The sequence below is a fragment of the Culex pipiens genome, chromosome 2 (genome assembly GCF_016801865.2).
Source record: "Culex pipiens pallens isolate TS chromosome 2, TS_CPP_V2, whole genome shotgun sequence".
Taxonomy (NCBI): domain Eukaryota; kingdom Metazoa; phylum Arthropoda; class Insecta; order Diptera; family Culicidae; genus Culex; species Culex pipiens.
In genome coordinates this window covers 215606999-215623430 of record NC_068938.1, presented here as the reverse complement: position 1 = coordinate 215623430, position 16432 = coordinate 215606999, and the positions used below count along the sequence as shown (strand labels likewise).

The window sequence follows — 16432 nt, the reverse complement described above, 5'->3', positions numbered from 1 at the left end:
ACCAGTCTAAATGAAACCACGGACGAACGGAGGCTTCAAAAAGTGAAGTAAGGTTTCTTTTACTTCTTCTTAGTGAAAACCTGCGCAAGCGAGATCGCTTATGTCAAAATCTTCGCGCCACGTGGTTTAAAACGTAAACAAAGCCAGCTGATGATGCAAATTCATGGGCACTTTTTGAAATGGTCGTATGAATTTATATACCATTTCTATCAATTTTTCGACAATTTTAGTATCAATTTTAAATTACATAGAATCATAAAGACAAAATTAATGCGAAAAAAACTGTTTCTAGCATTATACTAATGCTAAATGTTGAAATTGATTATTGCATAAGACATTTTGAGAAATCATGCGTGATCGCGCGATGCTACTTTGACAACTTGAGAGTAATTTGAAGAAAATTTGTTCCTGGTGTCATGTCCGTTCGTCCATGATGAAAATACCAGTTTTTCTGGAAATATGCTACGGATTACTAAAATTTCGTAGAATTACATGGAATTACCAAAAAACTACTTGGAATAACACAAAATTAATGAGAATTACTCTAAACTCCTTTGGAGTATTGCCAAGCTGCCAGTGCTAGTATTTTTAGAGCCTTGATTGATACATTCTGAATCGATATTCAAATGTTTTCAACCTCAAAACAAACATGGCCGACCAGTTAATGATACATGTTATAGCCATAAAATACATAAATGTTTACTTATTTCATCCTTTTTTCATTGCCTAGTATTCCATTTTCTTAGTTTGTTTTTTTCCTTTTCTTTTTTTTAATTCATATGATGCTCACAAAGAATTATAAATATTTACTAGAATTATAGGGAAATATTTGAATTACTGCGAAATTACTGAGTAGTTCTAGAATTACACACATCACTATAGAATTACTGAGTTATTCCGGAATTATTGAATTCTTTGCTAACAATTCGAGCGATCCTACATTACCATTCAGGCACAGTGCTGAAAACTTATTACAAAAAATAAATAAACAAAATATGGATTTATAAATAATTTTTTTGAATGGCTTTTGATTTTTTTTTTAAATTTTATCATTTTCTGCAAATTGATTCCTCAAAAAAAGAATCATAGTATTACTAAATAACTTCCGAAAACTCCAAGTAATTCCGGATTAGTGACCATCCTGACACGATGCTGGAAACCTCTTGTTCTTAACTAGAATCATTTGTAATTTGATGATTTCGTCGAACCAAAAATACCAAACTCGAATTGATTTAACATGCCACCATAATAATGGGACAACTGTACCTCACCAATATCTCTCCCCCAAGCCAAAAAAAGATTGATTTATATTTTAAACCGTTCATACAGGGAAAAAGAATCAGGAGAAAAACTATTATCCTCTCGTCCTTCTTTTCATTATACAACAAAGCGAAGAAAAAAATCACTATTCTTTTTATTGAACCACCAACACCACCACCACCAATATGAATTGAGTCCCGGAGGGCTTCCTTTTAATTTTGATTTTCCCCCTGTTTTCAGGTCGGAAAGCCTACGCAATTTTCGATGAAAGAAAAACTTGTTCCTTCGGGTTTTTGCTTGTCTCAGGAAACGAAGATCGTGAATGGGATGGGGTGAACCGATCGATCAAAGTAAGCTGGTAGCAGGGATCAAAGTTGGAAAATTGTAAATTTTCTGATTTTTTTTACTAGAAACAAAAAATAACACTTTCAAAACAAATAAATTAAATAGTTAATGTAAAGAATAAATTCAAATTGAATCATTCATCAGCGATACTGTGATTCCAAGAATGTAATTCTTCCCTCAACTTATGCTGCTTCAGAACCCGCTCATCATTATTCAAGCACCATGTTGACCACGGTGATGAGGTATGCAAAGCTCGTGGCTCAGCCCAGAACCCCAACAGACATCAGAACACATTAGAACCTCACTCCCCGCCGAACGTCCGTTTGGCCAAATCGTGCGTGTTGGTCAATCCATTAGCCAGACGGCTTAACAACGATCGTGATCGCATAACTGTCCCAAGTGAAGCTTTAGGTTGTGATTTATGCCAGTTATGTCATCTAAGCTTGCTAGAACTCTATGAGTCGATAAATAATGTTGTTTAACATATTGTTCTGCAGATTCCTAGCCCGTCCACCGACCGACCGGAATGCTCAATTCCTGAGACTCTTGGGCAGCGCGCGGATCTCCACCGTGTGGTCATCACACAGCCGGAGAGGGGCTGATTTGACTGCTAATTTGGCAATTGTGTCCGCGGCGGCTGGGAGGGCAGAGAACCGACCATAATTGTTCCGAACAATGGCCATTTTGAGAGCGGGTATGGTTGAACCTCCTCTGTGGCAAAGTTGCTGTCTACAGCCATAAATATAGTTTTATTCATAATCTCTTCCTGTTTCGCGGTGGGTTTTATGAGTTATGAACGTTATTTTGTAAGAGTCATGCTTATCGTGGAATGACTCTTGGTAAACTATATTTGAAATGCTTAGGAAAATTCCAGTAATCCCATTTAGCAACCTTCTGTGTACCAGCGCAGCACCCATCGAACCAATTAATACCGTTCCACGGGGCCGCAAACATTCCGTTCTGTATACCGAACCAATTAGACCTCCAGAATTGAATCACTGCTCAAATTCTACCTCCAGCTTCAAATCGTGAGTTGCTTGTTACATCAAAACCTCATGCTACCTCATAAGTTCTATTTTTCTCCCTTTCAATTGAAACGGTCAATATTTGCCCGGCCGGTTAAGAGCCCGCGCCTCCTTCTTCTGTGATTGGTGGTACTTAAGTGGTGTACCCCCCCTTTCCCGATGTCGTCGCAGTAGGCCCAACGATCTAGATTGCCGTGACGCCACGGCACTTATCAGCGACGATGTCGTCGCAGTACGTCATGGATTTTGACGGCTGACTCACCGGAACCTCGGGATTGATTAGACGGGTTGCTTTGATTGGTGAAGTTGCTTCAAAATATTATGTTTGCGAATCTCCCGCAAGCGATACTGCTCCAATTGACCAATCAGAGACTGATATCGCTTCGCGCGATTGTTTTTTTCCACAATCATATCAGCGTTGGAGCGTCTCCCGCCATGACCCACCTCGACAAAAGCCGTCCAAACGCGCGCGATAACGATTCAATTGCAGGTGACTAAAATAAAGAGCGCACAATTTTTATCATTTCCGCTCAGTTGGTCACGGGAAATTGCACGCGAAGGGTAGTTTGTTGACGAGTTTTGTTAAGATTTTGAGAGTTTAGTATAAGAAAAGTAGACATAATGAGTTGCGGGGAATGGCTGGAGATGAACCAGAAGAACAAGCCGCAGTCAAATACGCTTGCTGCAGGTTAGTTAAGGTCTTATCTTGATAAGAAACCTCATAACGATGACGAAATTTTAGGCATCATGACGCTTCTTCTAACCGGGATGATCGTTGGGTCAACGATCTTCAACATGGACCTCCAGCATCAACCCTGGACGTTTGAACACTCCAGCACGGAAGTGCTGCTAGTTTCCATCTCCTTCTACATGGCCGCCATCGTCGGCTCCCTAGCCGGATACTTCCTGGTGGAACGCTACGAAAAGAAACCAATCTCGAAAGTGTACCTCGTACTCTCGATCGTAGCAAGCGTCCTGCTGATCGCCCTCCCCGATCACATAGCAAGCGTTGCGTTTGCTCGGATCCTGCTCGGGCTGGCGCACGGCATGGCCTACCTTGTTGTGCTGATCCACGGTGGTGAAGTCTGCATCAAAGAACTTCGCGGACTGAACATGGCCGCGGTAAACCTGTGTATCATGATCGGCGTAATGACTCACGGGTCGCTCAGTCCTACCTCGACGTACGGACAGGATATTGGAACGAATCGATTGGTAGGGATTCTTGGATTAGTCTACGTTGTGCTCGGAGGCTTTTTAGCTTTGTTCCTGACGTATGAGTCCCCAGTTTACCTGATTCAACGAGGTCGAGACGCTGAAGCAATCCAGTCTATGATAAAGCTACGCAACGAGTCCACAGAGTCCTGGGAAATCCGTAACGACTACACCGAGTTTAAAACTATGCTACAAGAGGACGAGGAAACGTCTCCGTCGATCCTACAAGACGGAAACACCCGTCCTTTACTCCTACTCATCTTATGCCGCATCGCTTCCGTAGTATCCTTCAACTTTGCCATCAACCTCGTCCGGTTGAACATCCTAGACAAGCTGTTCGGAGTCGACAACTACAGCTTCTCCGCGATCGTAGTCCTCACCATCCGCCTGCTCGTCGGAACCGTATTCCTCTTCGTCATCGACAAGTTCGGCCGTCGAGCCCCGATGACCCTGTCGACCTTCACCAGCGGCTTCATCCTCACCGTGCTGGGAATGATCTTCATGGTAGCGGATCACGTAACGCGCGACGTTCTGATCGCGATCATGCTCACCTACGAGGTGGTCGCATCCGCCGGAGTCACCATGGTCCCGGACGTCTACTGTTCCGAAGCGTTCTCCACCAAGAAGAAGGCCTTCTCGATCGCTACCACGCAAATCGTCGAGAACGTGCTCCAGATCGGGATCACCGCCATCGTGTTCAACTGGGACTTTAGCGACGACGCGTACTACGGCGGGATCATGCTGTGCTGTGGAGTTCCCCTGCTCGCCATGGCGGCGATCTTCTACAAGTACCTCCCGGAAACGACCAAGATGACCATCCGGCAGGCCCGGACGGAGTTCTCCAAGCGGGGCGAAATCGTGTTCGGCGGAACGAAGCGACCGCAGAACTTCCTCAATGACTAACGCTCAATAAAGTCGCACGCAAAAAGGTCAAAGTGTCTCCCTTAACATGTATATCACTTTCACGCGGAAGCACGTAATAAATCAGCGCATCTCAAAGCTAATATCGGGGGGGCAAATTTTATCAGCGTTCGATAACGACACCGGCGGGGACACGCAAACAATTAGGAAATAATTTGGCAAGTCAGGTCAGGTTCACACGGTCGGAATAGTTTAGTCTGGAAGCAAGTGCGTCGCAGACCAGGTAGTTTGGTGTCATGGCCGGGTACAGGACGTGGTGCGAGATGAGTCAGAAGAACAAGATGCAGACCAACACGCTGCTTGGGGGTATCATGACGCTGCTGCTGGGTGGAACCTTCGTCGGATCGAGCATCTTCAACATCCACCTGTGCAACCAGACGTGGACGCTGAACTACTCCAGCTCGATGGTGTTGACCGTGATCTGCTTGTTTCACGTGGCTGCCGTGCTGGGGTCCTTCTTGGGGGTCATCCTGGTGGAACGCATCGAGAAGCTGATACTTTCGGTAGGTTGTTGAATTCTACGGATTGGAAGTGTCTAATGATCGCGATCTTTCAGCGAATCTACCTCTTCCTGATGGGCGTCGCCAGCATCCTCAAAGTGATCGTGCCGACCAGCATGTACGGGATCATGTTTTCGCGGATCATCGCTGGGTTCGCGTACGGGTTGGCCTACCTGGTGGTGCTCATCCACGGTGGAGAAGTGGTCGTGAAGGAGCTGCGCGGCACGACGATCGCGTTCGTCAACTACGTCGTATTCTTGGGCATTCTGGTGCACGCGGCCGTCAGTCCGGTCGCCATATCGGACTACACCGGCGAGCCAAGTCGCATCCTCGGCATCGCCGGGATCATGTTTTCGCTGATGGCAGCCTTGATCGGGCAGTTTATGAGCTACGAGTCGCCGGTGTTTTTGATCAGGAAGGGTCGCGACGCGGAAGCTGTGCGATCGCTGATCAAGCTGCGGCTGGAGTCGTCGGAGACGATGACGGTTCAGCAGGAGTACATTGACCTGCGTAGGATGGTCGAGGAAGATGAGGTGAGCTCGTGGTCGATCTTCAGTGATGGTAATTGGAGACCACTGGTGTTGATCAGTTTGGGGAAGATCGCTGCTGTACTGTCGTTTAACGCCGCGGTCAATCAGGTTCGGATGGTTGTGGTTGATGAACTGCTTGGGCTGGATACGTTCAGCGTTTCCGGAGTCGTGATCATCTCCATAAGGGTCGTCCTCGGAGTTGCGTTTCTGTTCACCATTGATCGCTGTGGTCGAAAACCTACCCAAACCCTGTCCGCGTTCTTCAGTGGCTTCATGTTGACCACCATGGGCGGTATCTACATGCAGCTGAGCTGTGTCAGCATCCCCGTAGCTTCCGGGGTCTTCCTGGTATACGAGCTGGTAGCATCAACCGGTGCCCACCTTGTTCCGGACGTTCATCTCTCGGAAGGCTTCTCAACCAAGAAGAAAGCCCTTTCGATAGCTGTTATCCAGTTGGTTGAACACGCAGCGCACATCGCCATCGTGTCCGTGACCTTCACGTGGAACTTTGCCAACTCGGACATCTACGGCGCAATTCTGCTATTCTGCGGGATTCCCCTGATGGTGATCGCCATTCTGCTGCATGTTTTCCTTCCAGAAACCGCAAAACTAACTCTGAGAAAGTCTCGAGCCGCATTTGCTCGCGTCGACTCCCTTTATGGCACCAATAAAGAACTGTACAACTGACGCCAAGAAACCGTCCCCACAAACCTTAAAATAGAACTCTTGTTGTAATCAATCAAACGTTTTTTATTATTCCCTCACCAGTATTTGCTGAAAGTCCGAACGAACAAATTTACTCTCGTAGATAAACCGACTAAATCAATATCCCTCTCCCCGAAGTACCAATTGTGCAAACACAGACCCCTTCGATCCCTCCCTTCCAGCTAAATTACTACCTGGCTTTCCGATATCTGGTTTCAGGTTCAGAACCTTTCTTCGGCGCGGACTCTCGCATGTAAATGAGTAAGCAATATTTACTATTTTGATAGCAGCTCGAAGAGCTCGCGCTCGAAAAAGCGCTCAGACGGGGACAAACAAACCGATTCTTGCCATCATCCCTTTTTTCCCCGATATCCCGAAGGCCTGGACGTTACGAAACGAAAAAAAAAACACCTAAGCAAATATTGACCCCTCGACGCTGTTGGCACAGCGCGAGACGCACCTCGAGACGCTTCTTCCGTAAAGATCGACGTAATTCTCTTGAATTTCTTAGCCACCTCGCTTACCGCCATCTAGTGGCGAAATTTCGTAACGCCTAAAAGTAGGCACTCTTAATCTGAAAACCGAAACAACACTTTTCAACAATTGCTCACCACGTGTTACGGCGCGCGAGCACATGTGGTGTGTACGAGTGTAATGTTATGCTAATCAGTGGCCTTCAACGCGGTCAGCTGAGCTGAAGATCTCTCGACGCGTCGGTCGCACACTTGGGTCTATGATGGAGCATAAACAGCGACTGTTTGAATAATGTTTGAAGTCGTCAACGAGTGCGGCGGTGGATGCCACGTCGAATCATAATGAGTGTGGATTTCAAGCGGAATGTTTGAAAATAGGGTATCGTTTACCATTTTGTTGAGTGCTAACTTTTAAAAATTCCCAAATAATAAGTGGAATGATTGATTTTCGACTTCTTTGAAATCATCAAAATTATTATACAACATATTCAACTTGGTACTTAACCCTTTGACTGAAAAGGGTTCTGGGCTGCACTTGAAAATCGATACTTTTATAGTTTCGTTGGAAAATAAAACTATTGACGCTAGACGTGATCCCTCAAGAGCTGCTTTCTTACACAGAAAAAAATGATGGTAATATTCATCAGGAAATGGTGACAGATTTTGTGGCAAAAAAAATGATTAATTTTACCCCAGAAAATGATAAATTTTCATCAGTTTTTGATGAATATTCATCAGGTTCATATTTTTACACATTTTTATGTAATATTACTCAAAAATAGAGGTAATATTCAACCTACCAAATTTTCATCATTCCAAAATTCAACTTTTTTTTACTGTGTAATAAGAGGGGAGAACACTCGGTATGGTGTTCATGGTCGAAGGTCGATAGCACTTGATACAACTATTATTTCAAATTTTATTTCAGTGGTGTTGGTTTCCACATTTAAAATATGGTAAACTTTGTCCATAACGATAGAATTATCCATGTTCGATAACGATAACCAAACGTTATCTTTGTTGTAATTTCGATAATTCTATCAATACCGGCCGAATTACAATTCATAAGCTATGACCAAGATTTTTTTTTTAAGTATAGCAAGTACTTCAAGTACTTACCACATTAACTATAAAATAAAAAAAACTGTTTTTATCTTTAAAATACTCAAATAAAATAAACCTTAGAAAAAATTTGCAACAGTACTTAAAAATACTTAAATTTTCACAAAATACCGAATAACATGTAAGAAATAAAAATTTCCTGATTTTAAATATGGTATCAAACGGAGCAAAATTTTGCACTTTCACTTTTTAATAGTTTTTTTTAATGCTGAAATTTTCACAAAATTCATTTTTTTCGAATGTATTTAAATTTCCATAATTCGCAGAATAGGTATCGAACGAAGCAAAATTTTGCATAAATTTTTAATTGATCAAATATTTTTTTGAAAAATTGTAAAATATTCACAAAATACCGTATTTTTATGAAAATACAAAAAATATAGCTTGAAATATGGGTATTAAAAACAGCGAAGATTTGTATGCATTTTCACTTTACTACAGTCTTTTTGTTAGTAAAGTAAATACATTTTTCACAAAAAAAAACGTATTTTTTTAGAAAATACAAAAAAATTCATCATCAGCAATATGAGTACCGTCATCAGGGGTGACATTGGGTCTGGAGAGTGAGATTGGGTCGGGAAGGGTGTGAGACTGGGTCATAAAAAATACAGATATTTGTATGACTCAATCTCGCCCCCAGAGTCAATGTCACCCCTAATGACGGTATCAAACAAAGCAAATTTTTTAATTCATTTTCGATTAACTGTGTAACATATTGTGAATTATGATTTTTTTATTATTAAAAAAAATATATATTTTACAAAAAAAGACTCTTATATTGTAAAAATGCATACAAAATTTCGCTACGTTTAATCCTTATATTGCAAATTCTGAAAATTTTAGTATTTTCAAAAAACACAGTGAAATTTTGATACTTTAGTAAACAAAATCGAAAAAAAAAGTGAAAATGCATAAACAAAATTTCATTGTGAAAATTTATGCATTTTACAAAAAAAAAAATTCATCGTTATCATTCTGACAAATTTCCGTAAAATGCGGTATTTTGTGGAAATTTGAGATTTATGCAAAAAATAAATATTTTAATAGCTCTGAAATTTTTTTGAAAAAAAATACCGTATTTTGTATAAAAAAAAGTATTTTACACAAAAAAAACTCTTTCGAAGTGGAAAAGCATTCAAAATTTTGCTTTGTTTGATACTTATATCACAAATCAAGCAAAACAATGTAATTGGGCCAATGTCAAAGGGTAAACAAAAAGTTTGTCCTGCTCATTCCTAATGTAAACATTAACTGACGTGAGCAGGATAGACTCTTTGTTTACACTTCGACATAGGCCTATTAACATTGTTTTGCTTGAAATTATAGAAAGTTCAGTGTTCAAAAAAACACAGTGTTTTGTGATTTTTTAAATATAATACAAAAAAACTCTAGAAAAGTGAAAATGCATACAAAATGTCATCGTTTGATACCCATACTGCAAATCAATTTCGAAAAAACGGTATCTTGTGAAAATTTTTGTATTTTAAAATATCGTTATTGTTCTGACAAACTTCCGAAACATACGGTATTTTGCTAAATAAATAGTATTTTACAATAAAAACTCTCACAATGTGAAAAAGCAATCAAAATGTTACATCGTTTGATACCCATATTGCAAATTATGAAAAAAATCAGTTTCGTAATTGTTATTGTTAGACAATAATGTCATCGACGGTAATTTTATAGATTAACAAACTTGGTCTATTGATTCCACACTTTCAAATAAGCCATTTTGCATTACTGGTTATTACAAAGCATCATACAAATTCGGGAGTTTTCCAAACAAAAGTGCTTGTCAAAAATCTGTATATTGTAAGTTTTGAACAACTTTTGGTTTACGAAAAACTTGTATTCTTTCAAATCGGAAAGATTCAAAATTTACAAACTCTTCAATCAAATTTAACACCTGAGATATCCAAACAAGTCCGACCTTCACTGTAAATCCAAAAGCACCCTCCTCCCTCTCTCTTAAAGATGTCTTCGCGTGACGGAAAATGATGGCAATTTTTATGATGAGATCAACACTGCTGCTGGCAGTCACACCACCATATCTCGCTCTCTGTCAGAACAAACTGCGCCAAAGCCCACTTCAAAATGTAGAACATTTACGATTTGTGTAGTATTATTACTGTTATTGGCATAGTGGTCCGCGCGCGGGAATCAACCGTCTGCCTTTGGGGTTTAACCGCATAAATGTCCTATGTCAAAATTTTAAGAATTTCAAATTTATTATAGTTGAGCCACTTATGCGATCATCTGTGAAAGCGTCACGATGCTGGCTAATGATTGCAACAATAGAACCCAACCAAGCGCGAGGACGCCCTGGGAGTTGGTCCCCGGAATCGTACCCATTAAAGATTTAACTGGCGGACCAGACAACCGGCGCGAGACAATTGCACCCCTCCAAAGTCCGTGCAAATTTTGAGACATTTGATTTATGCTCCGAGATGCGGGAACTGCAGTGAAAAAATCATCAATATTAATTGAGATGTTGGCTTTTTGTTTGGCTCAATTATTCTTAGAAGTTTTTATTAGATCACTTAAAGCTAGGAAGGCCATGGGACGGCTGACGCTGTCAGCGCCATCTTTGATTGAAAGGCCATAACTTTTATCAAAATCGAAATTAATTCCAAATTTTCAAATAAAATCAGGTCGTTCCAAATCCTAGTTCGCTTCCAAGCCATAAAGATATCCTGACTACCCACAATTTCTTATCTGATCCGAGTGTGCTTCGTTGCGTGAAGCAAAAGGGCAGATCTGTTGAGGCCCCTGGGGATCTCTCCTTGCACGGACCCCTATTCAGTTTCACAATCTGTATTTTTTTATGAACGCTTTTTTCCTCCTTTTGACCGGTTTCTCCCTTAATTTATTCGTATTTGAAGAGTAAATATCCTTACACTTGTGTGATTTATTCAGCTAGGGTTGTTCCAAAATCCAAAATTCAACCACGTTCAACCGTTCAAACTGATCCTTAACGGTCCACCCTACCCCCCGGGGACAGACGATCCTCGTCCATCAAGTGTTTCTTCTGGTTTCCTTTTGCGGCCTTCGGGGCATCTCCTATTACCCTGCGTGATCGTGACTAAAGTCAGAGCGAGAAGGGAATATTTTTCTAATTTATTTACTTGCCCTCTTCGGGTTATCCTGTTTCGTCCGTTTCTTAACATTTTGAAAGAAGAATTAGACAGTTTTCTAGAATATCGCACTTGTGTCCAGGATTTAGGGTCCTCCCGGCTGACTTTTGAAAGCTTTCGGACAAGAAGAAGTTGAAATTTTCAACGGTTCCGCCTCTACGGCACTGGCATCAGTCAAGCGTTAAACCGTGCTACGAAGGATTGATTCATTAGTGGCGGATTAGGAGTGGGAGAAGAACAAGTTGATGGTTCTAAAGGCAGAGTGAAAGATGATCGTTAATTAAATTTGAAGGATGCGTTCCATTTGAAAGGAAAGTTTTAACTGCTGTAATTTTTGTCAGTGTTCAAACAGAATAAGAAGTGCTTATACATATTTCATAAATTTCCCTAAATACAATTTTTAACAAGATTATACTATTTGGAAAGCAAGATTGAAATACAACATTTACTTCGCAGATTAAAAACACATTTCACAGACAAACATTTTCACTGTAGAAGTCTGGAATCTCAAAAGTAGATCAAAGAAAGAATGAAATTTTCTGATGTTTTGTTAGAAAATGAATCAACAAAAGAAAAATCTATGAGTCGATTTGTTTAGTGTATGGTACCGTATAAGAGAAAGGAGACTTAATCTGTTCAGATATTCTTTCTTTTGATAAGGGTTTCGATTTTTTGCCATACTATTTATCTTGAGGCTCAAATTTGATTGTTGTAACATTTTCCTTCAGTAAATTTACTCGATTCTTTAAGGACCCGCAAACTTATTTTAATCCATCGGTTTAGTAGTTTTATGCTTTTGACCTTGTAGGAAAACGATGAAATTAATTTTCTAGTTTTAATTTTCAGATCGCAAAAAAGCAATGATTTTTTCTATGATCATAAAGTTTTGCCCTTAATTTCCATTTTTTATACAAAAAGAAAATATGATTTAAAGAAATTCTATAGAATCCCGCAACTTTTTTCGAGATTTTTTATATTTTCTCATTGTTAAAAGAAACCAATTTTGAACCCTGAACTTATGAGCGGTGTTCCATACAATTTAGAAAATCTTTTTATCAAGATGAGATTTTTTGATTGATTAGAACTTTTAAGGAAAAAATGGGTCACGGGAAAAAATCAAGATTTTTTTAACTTTACTTTTTGTCACTAAAAATGTAATTCTCAAAACACTTAATCATTATTCAAAAAAAAATAATTTAATGGACATAAAAATGCATCAGTTCCAAAAAAGTTTAGGATGGTACAAAATTAAGAACCAGAGATTTGAATTTCTGGCAAAAAAGTGGTATTTGTAAAAAAAAATCTAAAATATAGTCATTCAAGTTTGAGAAAACTTCATAGCATTTTCACCTTTCGACTTTGTTGATTTGCACTTATTTTGGAAATTTTTCAAATGTCGGAAATGTTTCCAAGGTTGAAAAATTAGCGCCTATTAGATAACACTGAGAAAAACTCATATTTCACCAAATTTAAACATAAAGATGCTGTATCTCAGCCACCAGCAGTTGATCAACAAAAACGAAAAGTAAAAACAGTAACTGTAAAAAAAAATCTCAGCTCTTCGAAAATATATTTGGCAGGGGTGATTTTCTTTCATCAAGTTTTTTAAAATTCCATAAAAAACTGAATGTTTTCTAAAAAAAAATAAGTTGCTTGAAAACAGTGCACTTTATTAAAAATTTAAATTATATTTTGCATCTTTAATTTTTTTTAAATTTCGATGTTTTTTGGTACAAGATTTTTCATTACTCTTAGGCAGATTCACTTTTTTTATCTTTTGAGTTGACAAGTATGATTGAGCCGAGAAACTTTTTTCAAAACTGATCACATTTGTGCTTCATACGATAAAATGTCAAAAGTTATTTAAAAAATACAAAATGTAAAAGCCAGAATTCAGCTATTAAAATTTGATTATTTTTTTTTTCAGTTTGAAATTCATATTATAATATTTATGAAAACTTTTGTTGACAAAATGATTAAAGAGAAAACAGTTTAACCAGTTTCAGTTTTATCAACTGAAAACCAGTTAAAATGCATTTTCCCTCGTTTATAATCATTTTAGCATGTTTGAACTCCTTTGAAAACATTTTAAATTTTCATGAAATACCAATGTACAGTTCCACGAAAAGTTGTTTCTTTCGCGAAAAACATTTCCGTCCATACCTCGATATTTTGAAAACTAATGATTGGAAAGCAACTGAGCGCGTGTAAAATGCATTTTAAAACACATTTTTCGTACAAATGTTGAAACCTAGGCTTGTAAGAGTGCATAATTGGCAAAGGGAGCGCGTGGTCGTAAAAAATATTCGGAGTGAAAAGTGATTTTTTGTGATTTTCAAAGCCCTTTCTATATCATCGTTGATCGGAAGGCACGGCGTCGGGTGGATTGTGTTTAAATTTTTCGAATAAAGTTTTTTTTTGCGGTGAAAAAGCCATTTCTATATAATGATCGAAAGACGCACTGACAATTTGGATCGTCGAGTTAATAGTGGAGCGAAATAACTGTGTATGAGTGATTTTGTGTGTTAACCAGAAAGACCTTCCCATAGCATCGTTGCTCGGAAGGCTCGCCGACGGGTCTGTTATGAAAGTCCTCCCCATAGCGTCGTAGCTCGGGAGGCATCGAAAAGCCAATACCTTATCCTACTAACCCAAAAAAATATTAATCACGTGATGCTTGAAGGAGATGCTGTGGATTCAACGGTCTCAAGCGGTATCAACAAGTATATAGCGAAAAACTATGTGCTTGATGAGTCTGCAACTTCAACTATCGGACTAACATTCCTCCCTTTCGTTGAACTGCAGGCTTCTTGGGAGGGCGCCGGTATTGACTAATAAAGTAGGAATTTTCAGAGGTTAAACAGTGAACGGATGGTTGGCTCCCACTGATCATTTTTTATTCAACCATGCTCATGCTCATGCTCATGCTCATGCTCATGCTCATGCTCATGCTCATGCTCATGCTCATGCTCATGCTCATGCTCATGCTCATGCTCATGCTCATGCTCATGCTCATGCTCATGCTCATGCTCATGCTCATGCTCATGCTCATGCTCATGCTCATGCTCATGCTCATGCTCATGCTCATGCTCATGCTCATGTTGAAACCTAGGCTTGTAATTTTAATTTTATTTTTTTTTATTTGTTTGTCCCCCCCCCCCCCTCCCCCAGCTTTGGTTAGAGCCGAGGGACATAAACTTCAAAAAATATTTGCAACGGCCTTAAAGGAAATAAAAACCCTTATTTAAAAATATAGAAAGTATTTATAAATCGCAAAATTTATTTCGTAGGTTTAAAATTTTGCGAAAAACATGCGAAAATTTAAAGTTGTCACAAACCCAGTATGTTCTAAGTTTTGTTCAGAAGCTCATTTCAAACATTTTGTCACAAAAAGCTCATGAAATTATGAAGATAGTTTCTATTAAAAGTTCCATTACAAATATTTTCAAAAATGCAAAAAAAAAACGGTCAAAAAACTAAAAATAAATAAAAAAAAACTTTGAAGAAATTAAATTATTTATATGAACTTGGGGTCAACAGATCATGAGCTCAATTATCTTACCAGGCTTATATTTTTTAAAATGATTTTTCCAATTGGAAATTAAATGATCAAAATACTTTTAACCATCCCTGCTTTACACACGATGCACTCGCTCTCGACTTCCACATCAGCAGCATTATTTCATATCGTTAAATTAGTTTAAATTGACGAAAGAAGCAAATAAATAAACGTCTCTGAATTTGAAGCTAATTTAAAAATATATTTCCTCCCCGGGAACTCACTCACTCCGGTCGCACTTGTCAAATGCAGCAAGCTTAACGGGGGTGAGTGAACAAATCCACGTAGTAGGCTGTGCTTCCAGATGCCAGGATTAGCGCGCCGGCCTGCTTCGATTAATTGATTCTGCCGTTCGTCAGACTCCCAGTTATTGCCAAGATTCGTTTGCTTTAATTCGCTTGATTAATTCGTCAATTGAGCGGATCGTGGCGACTCCTCGGCGCGGCCCAGCGTCCAGAAGGGTAATAATAACAACACAACAAACTTGTTACCATCAAACAACAACAACAACACCAACTCTGGTTGTTACAAAAAGGTTCATTCAAGTCGTGCTTACTGTTGGCGAACTGGAAGCATAAAGTGTTTGAAACAGATTAATCATAATTATTCATGTAGTCGGGAGTTGGTTCCTTGTTAGCTGCTTTAATTAAATGCAAAACACGAGCAACGTTATTCTGGATGACGTTTGCAGAAAGAATGAACATAAATAAAGCGAAATCAAGTTGTCTTGGCAAATAAAGCAACTGGCGGAATACTTCCTGAATAGGTCGCACATAATCGCACCATCAAAGGCAGATGTAATCAACGCATGGTACCTTTTGTTGTTATCTGCATTACGCCATCAACAACTACCACTTCAACCGCAGCAACAACAACAAAAACACCAGCGCAAAATGACATAAACGCCTAACCTACTTTGCCCTTTCTATTATATCTGCGCAGCGAATCCCATCATCATAGTAATCAGAAAAGCGTACATCAACAACAACAGCACTTGGCAGGGCCTACTACGTATACGAGCAGCAGCATACACTTTTGCTTTCCTTCTTTTGTAAACTCGTTGTGTACTAATGGAACAAGTACCTACTCTAAGCAGGCACTGCTCATCTATGTTGGCCCCAAGCTTACTTGGTTATATGATGCACGCACTCACTTGTGGAAAAAAAATTGAACAAAAATATTCGCATAAAAATGGCGGAAAACATGGCCGCCGACCAACAACACCTGTCAACATTGCTCGAATTTTTCACCCCATTTGCCCACATTTTGGGAAAAAAAACTAGTGCAGTGGCACACAACACCAGCAAACCGCGCAAGCACGTGCCATTACAACTGTTACAGCACTTCTGCAACCCCGCAACAACAGCTGATGGGGGGGCCAAAGCGCACGAAAAACGAGCCCCAAACAACGAGGTTGCTGCATTCGTTGCATTTGCGACCAACCTCGTGGCGTGGGTCGTCGGTTGGTTGGGTCGAGACATCTTCTTCTCTAGGGTGTGACGTAATTTATGGAAAGTGATAAGATTTTTTTTGCGCGGTGCTTGGCGTCGTATGTGAAACGTTGTGATTTGATTATCAACGAAAAATACCATGATTGATGTTAAAACAAAATTCAAGAAAAATTACAGTGAAATAAACGAGAATTG

General features: G+C 39.6%; 2 protein-coding genes across 2 annotated transcripts in view; both read left to right on the top strand.

Annotated features, from left to right (window-relative positions):
* LOC120418575 (protein TIS11-like) overlaps window positions 1–16432 on the top strand; it is a 185901-nt gene that overhangs the window by 85812 nt on the left and 83657 nt on the right. The window lies entirely within an intron of this gene.
* Window positions 2063–6490, top strand: LOC120418571 (uncharacterized). Its single transcript, XM_052707094.1, has 4 exons — window positions 2063–3318; window positions 3373–4739; window positions 4991–5266; window positions 5320–6490. Exons 1-4 carry the CDS (start codon window positions 3252–3254, stop codon window positions 6478–6480), a joined length of 2871 nt encoding a protein of 956 aa, XP_052563054.1. The 5' UTR covers window positions 2063–3251; the 3' UTR covers window positions 6481–6490.

Excerpts from the sequence above, each read along its gene's own strand:
- LOC120418571 (XM_052707094.1), top strand. The coding sequence starts at position 3,252 with ATGAGTTGCGGGGAATGGCTGGAGATGAACCAGAAGAACAAGCCGCAG. Across the intron at positions 3,319-3,372 it reads GTCAAATACGCTTGCTGCAG|GCATCATGACGCTTCTTCTA; the intron begins GTTAGTTAAGGT and ends ACGAAATTTTAG. Across the intron at positions 5,267-5,319 it reads TCGAGAAGCTGATACTTTCG|CGAATCTACCTCTTCCTGAT; the intron begins GTAGGTTGTTGA and ends GCGATCTTTCAG.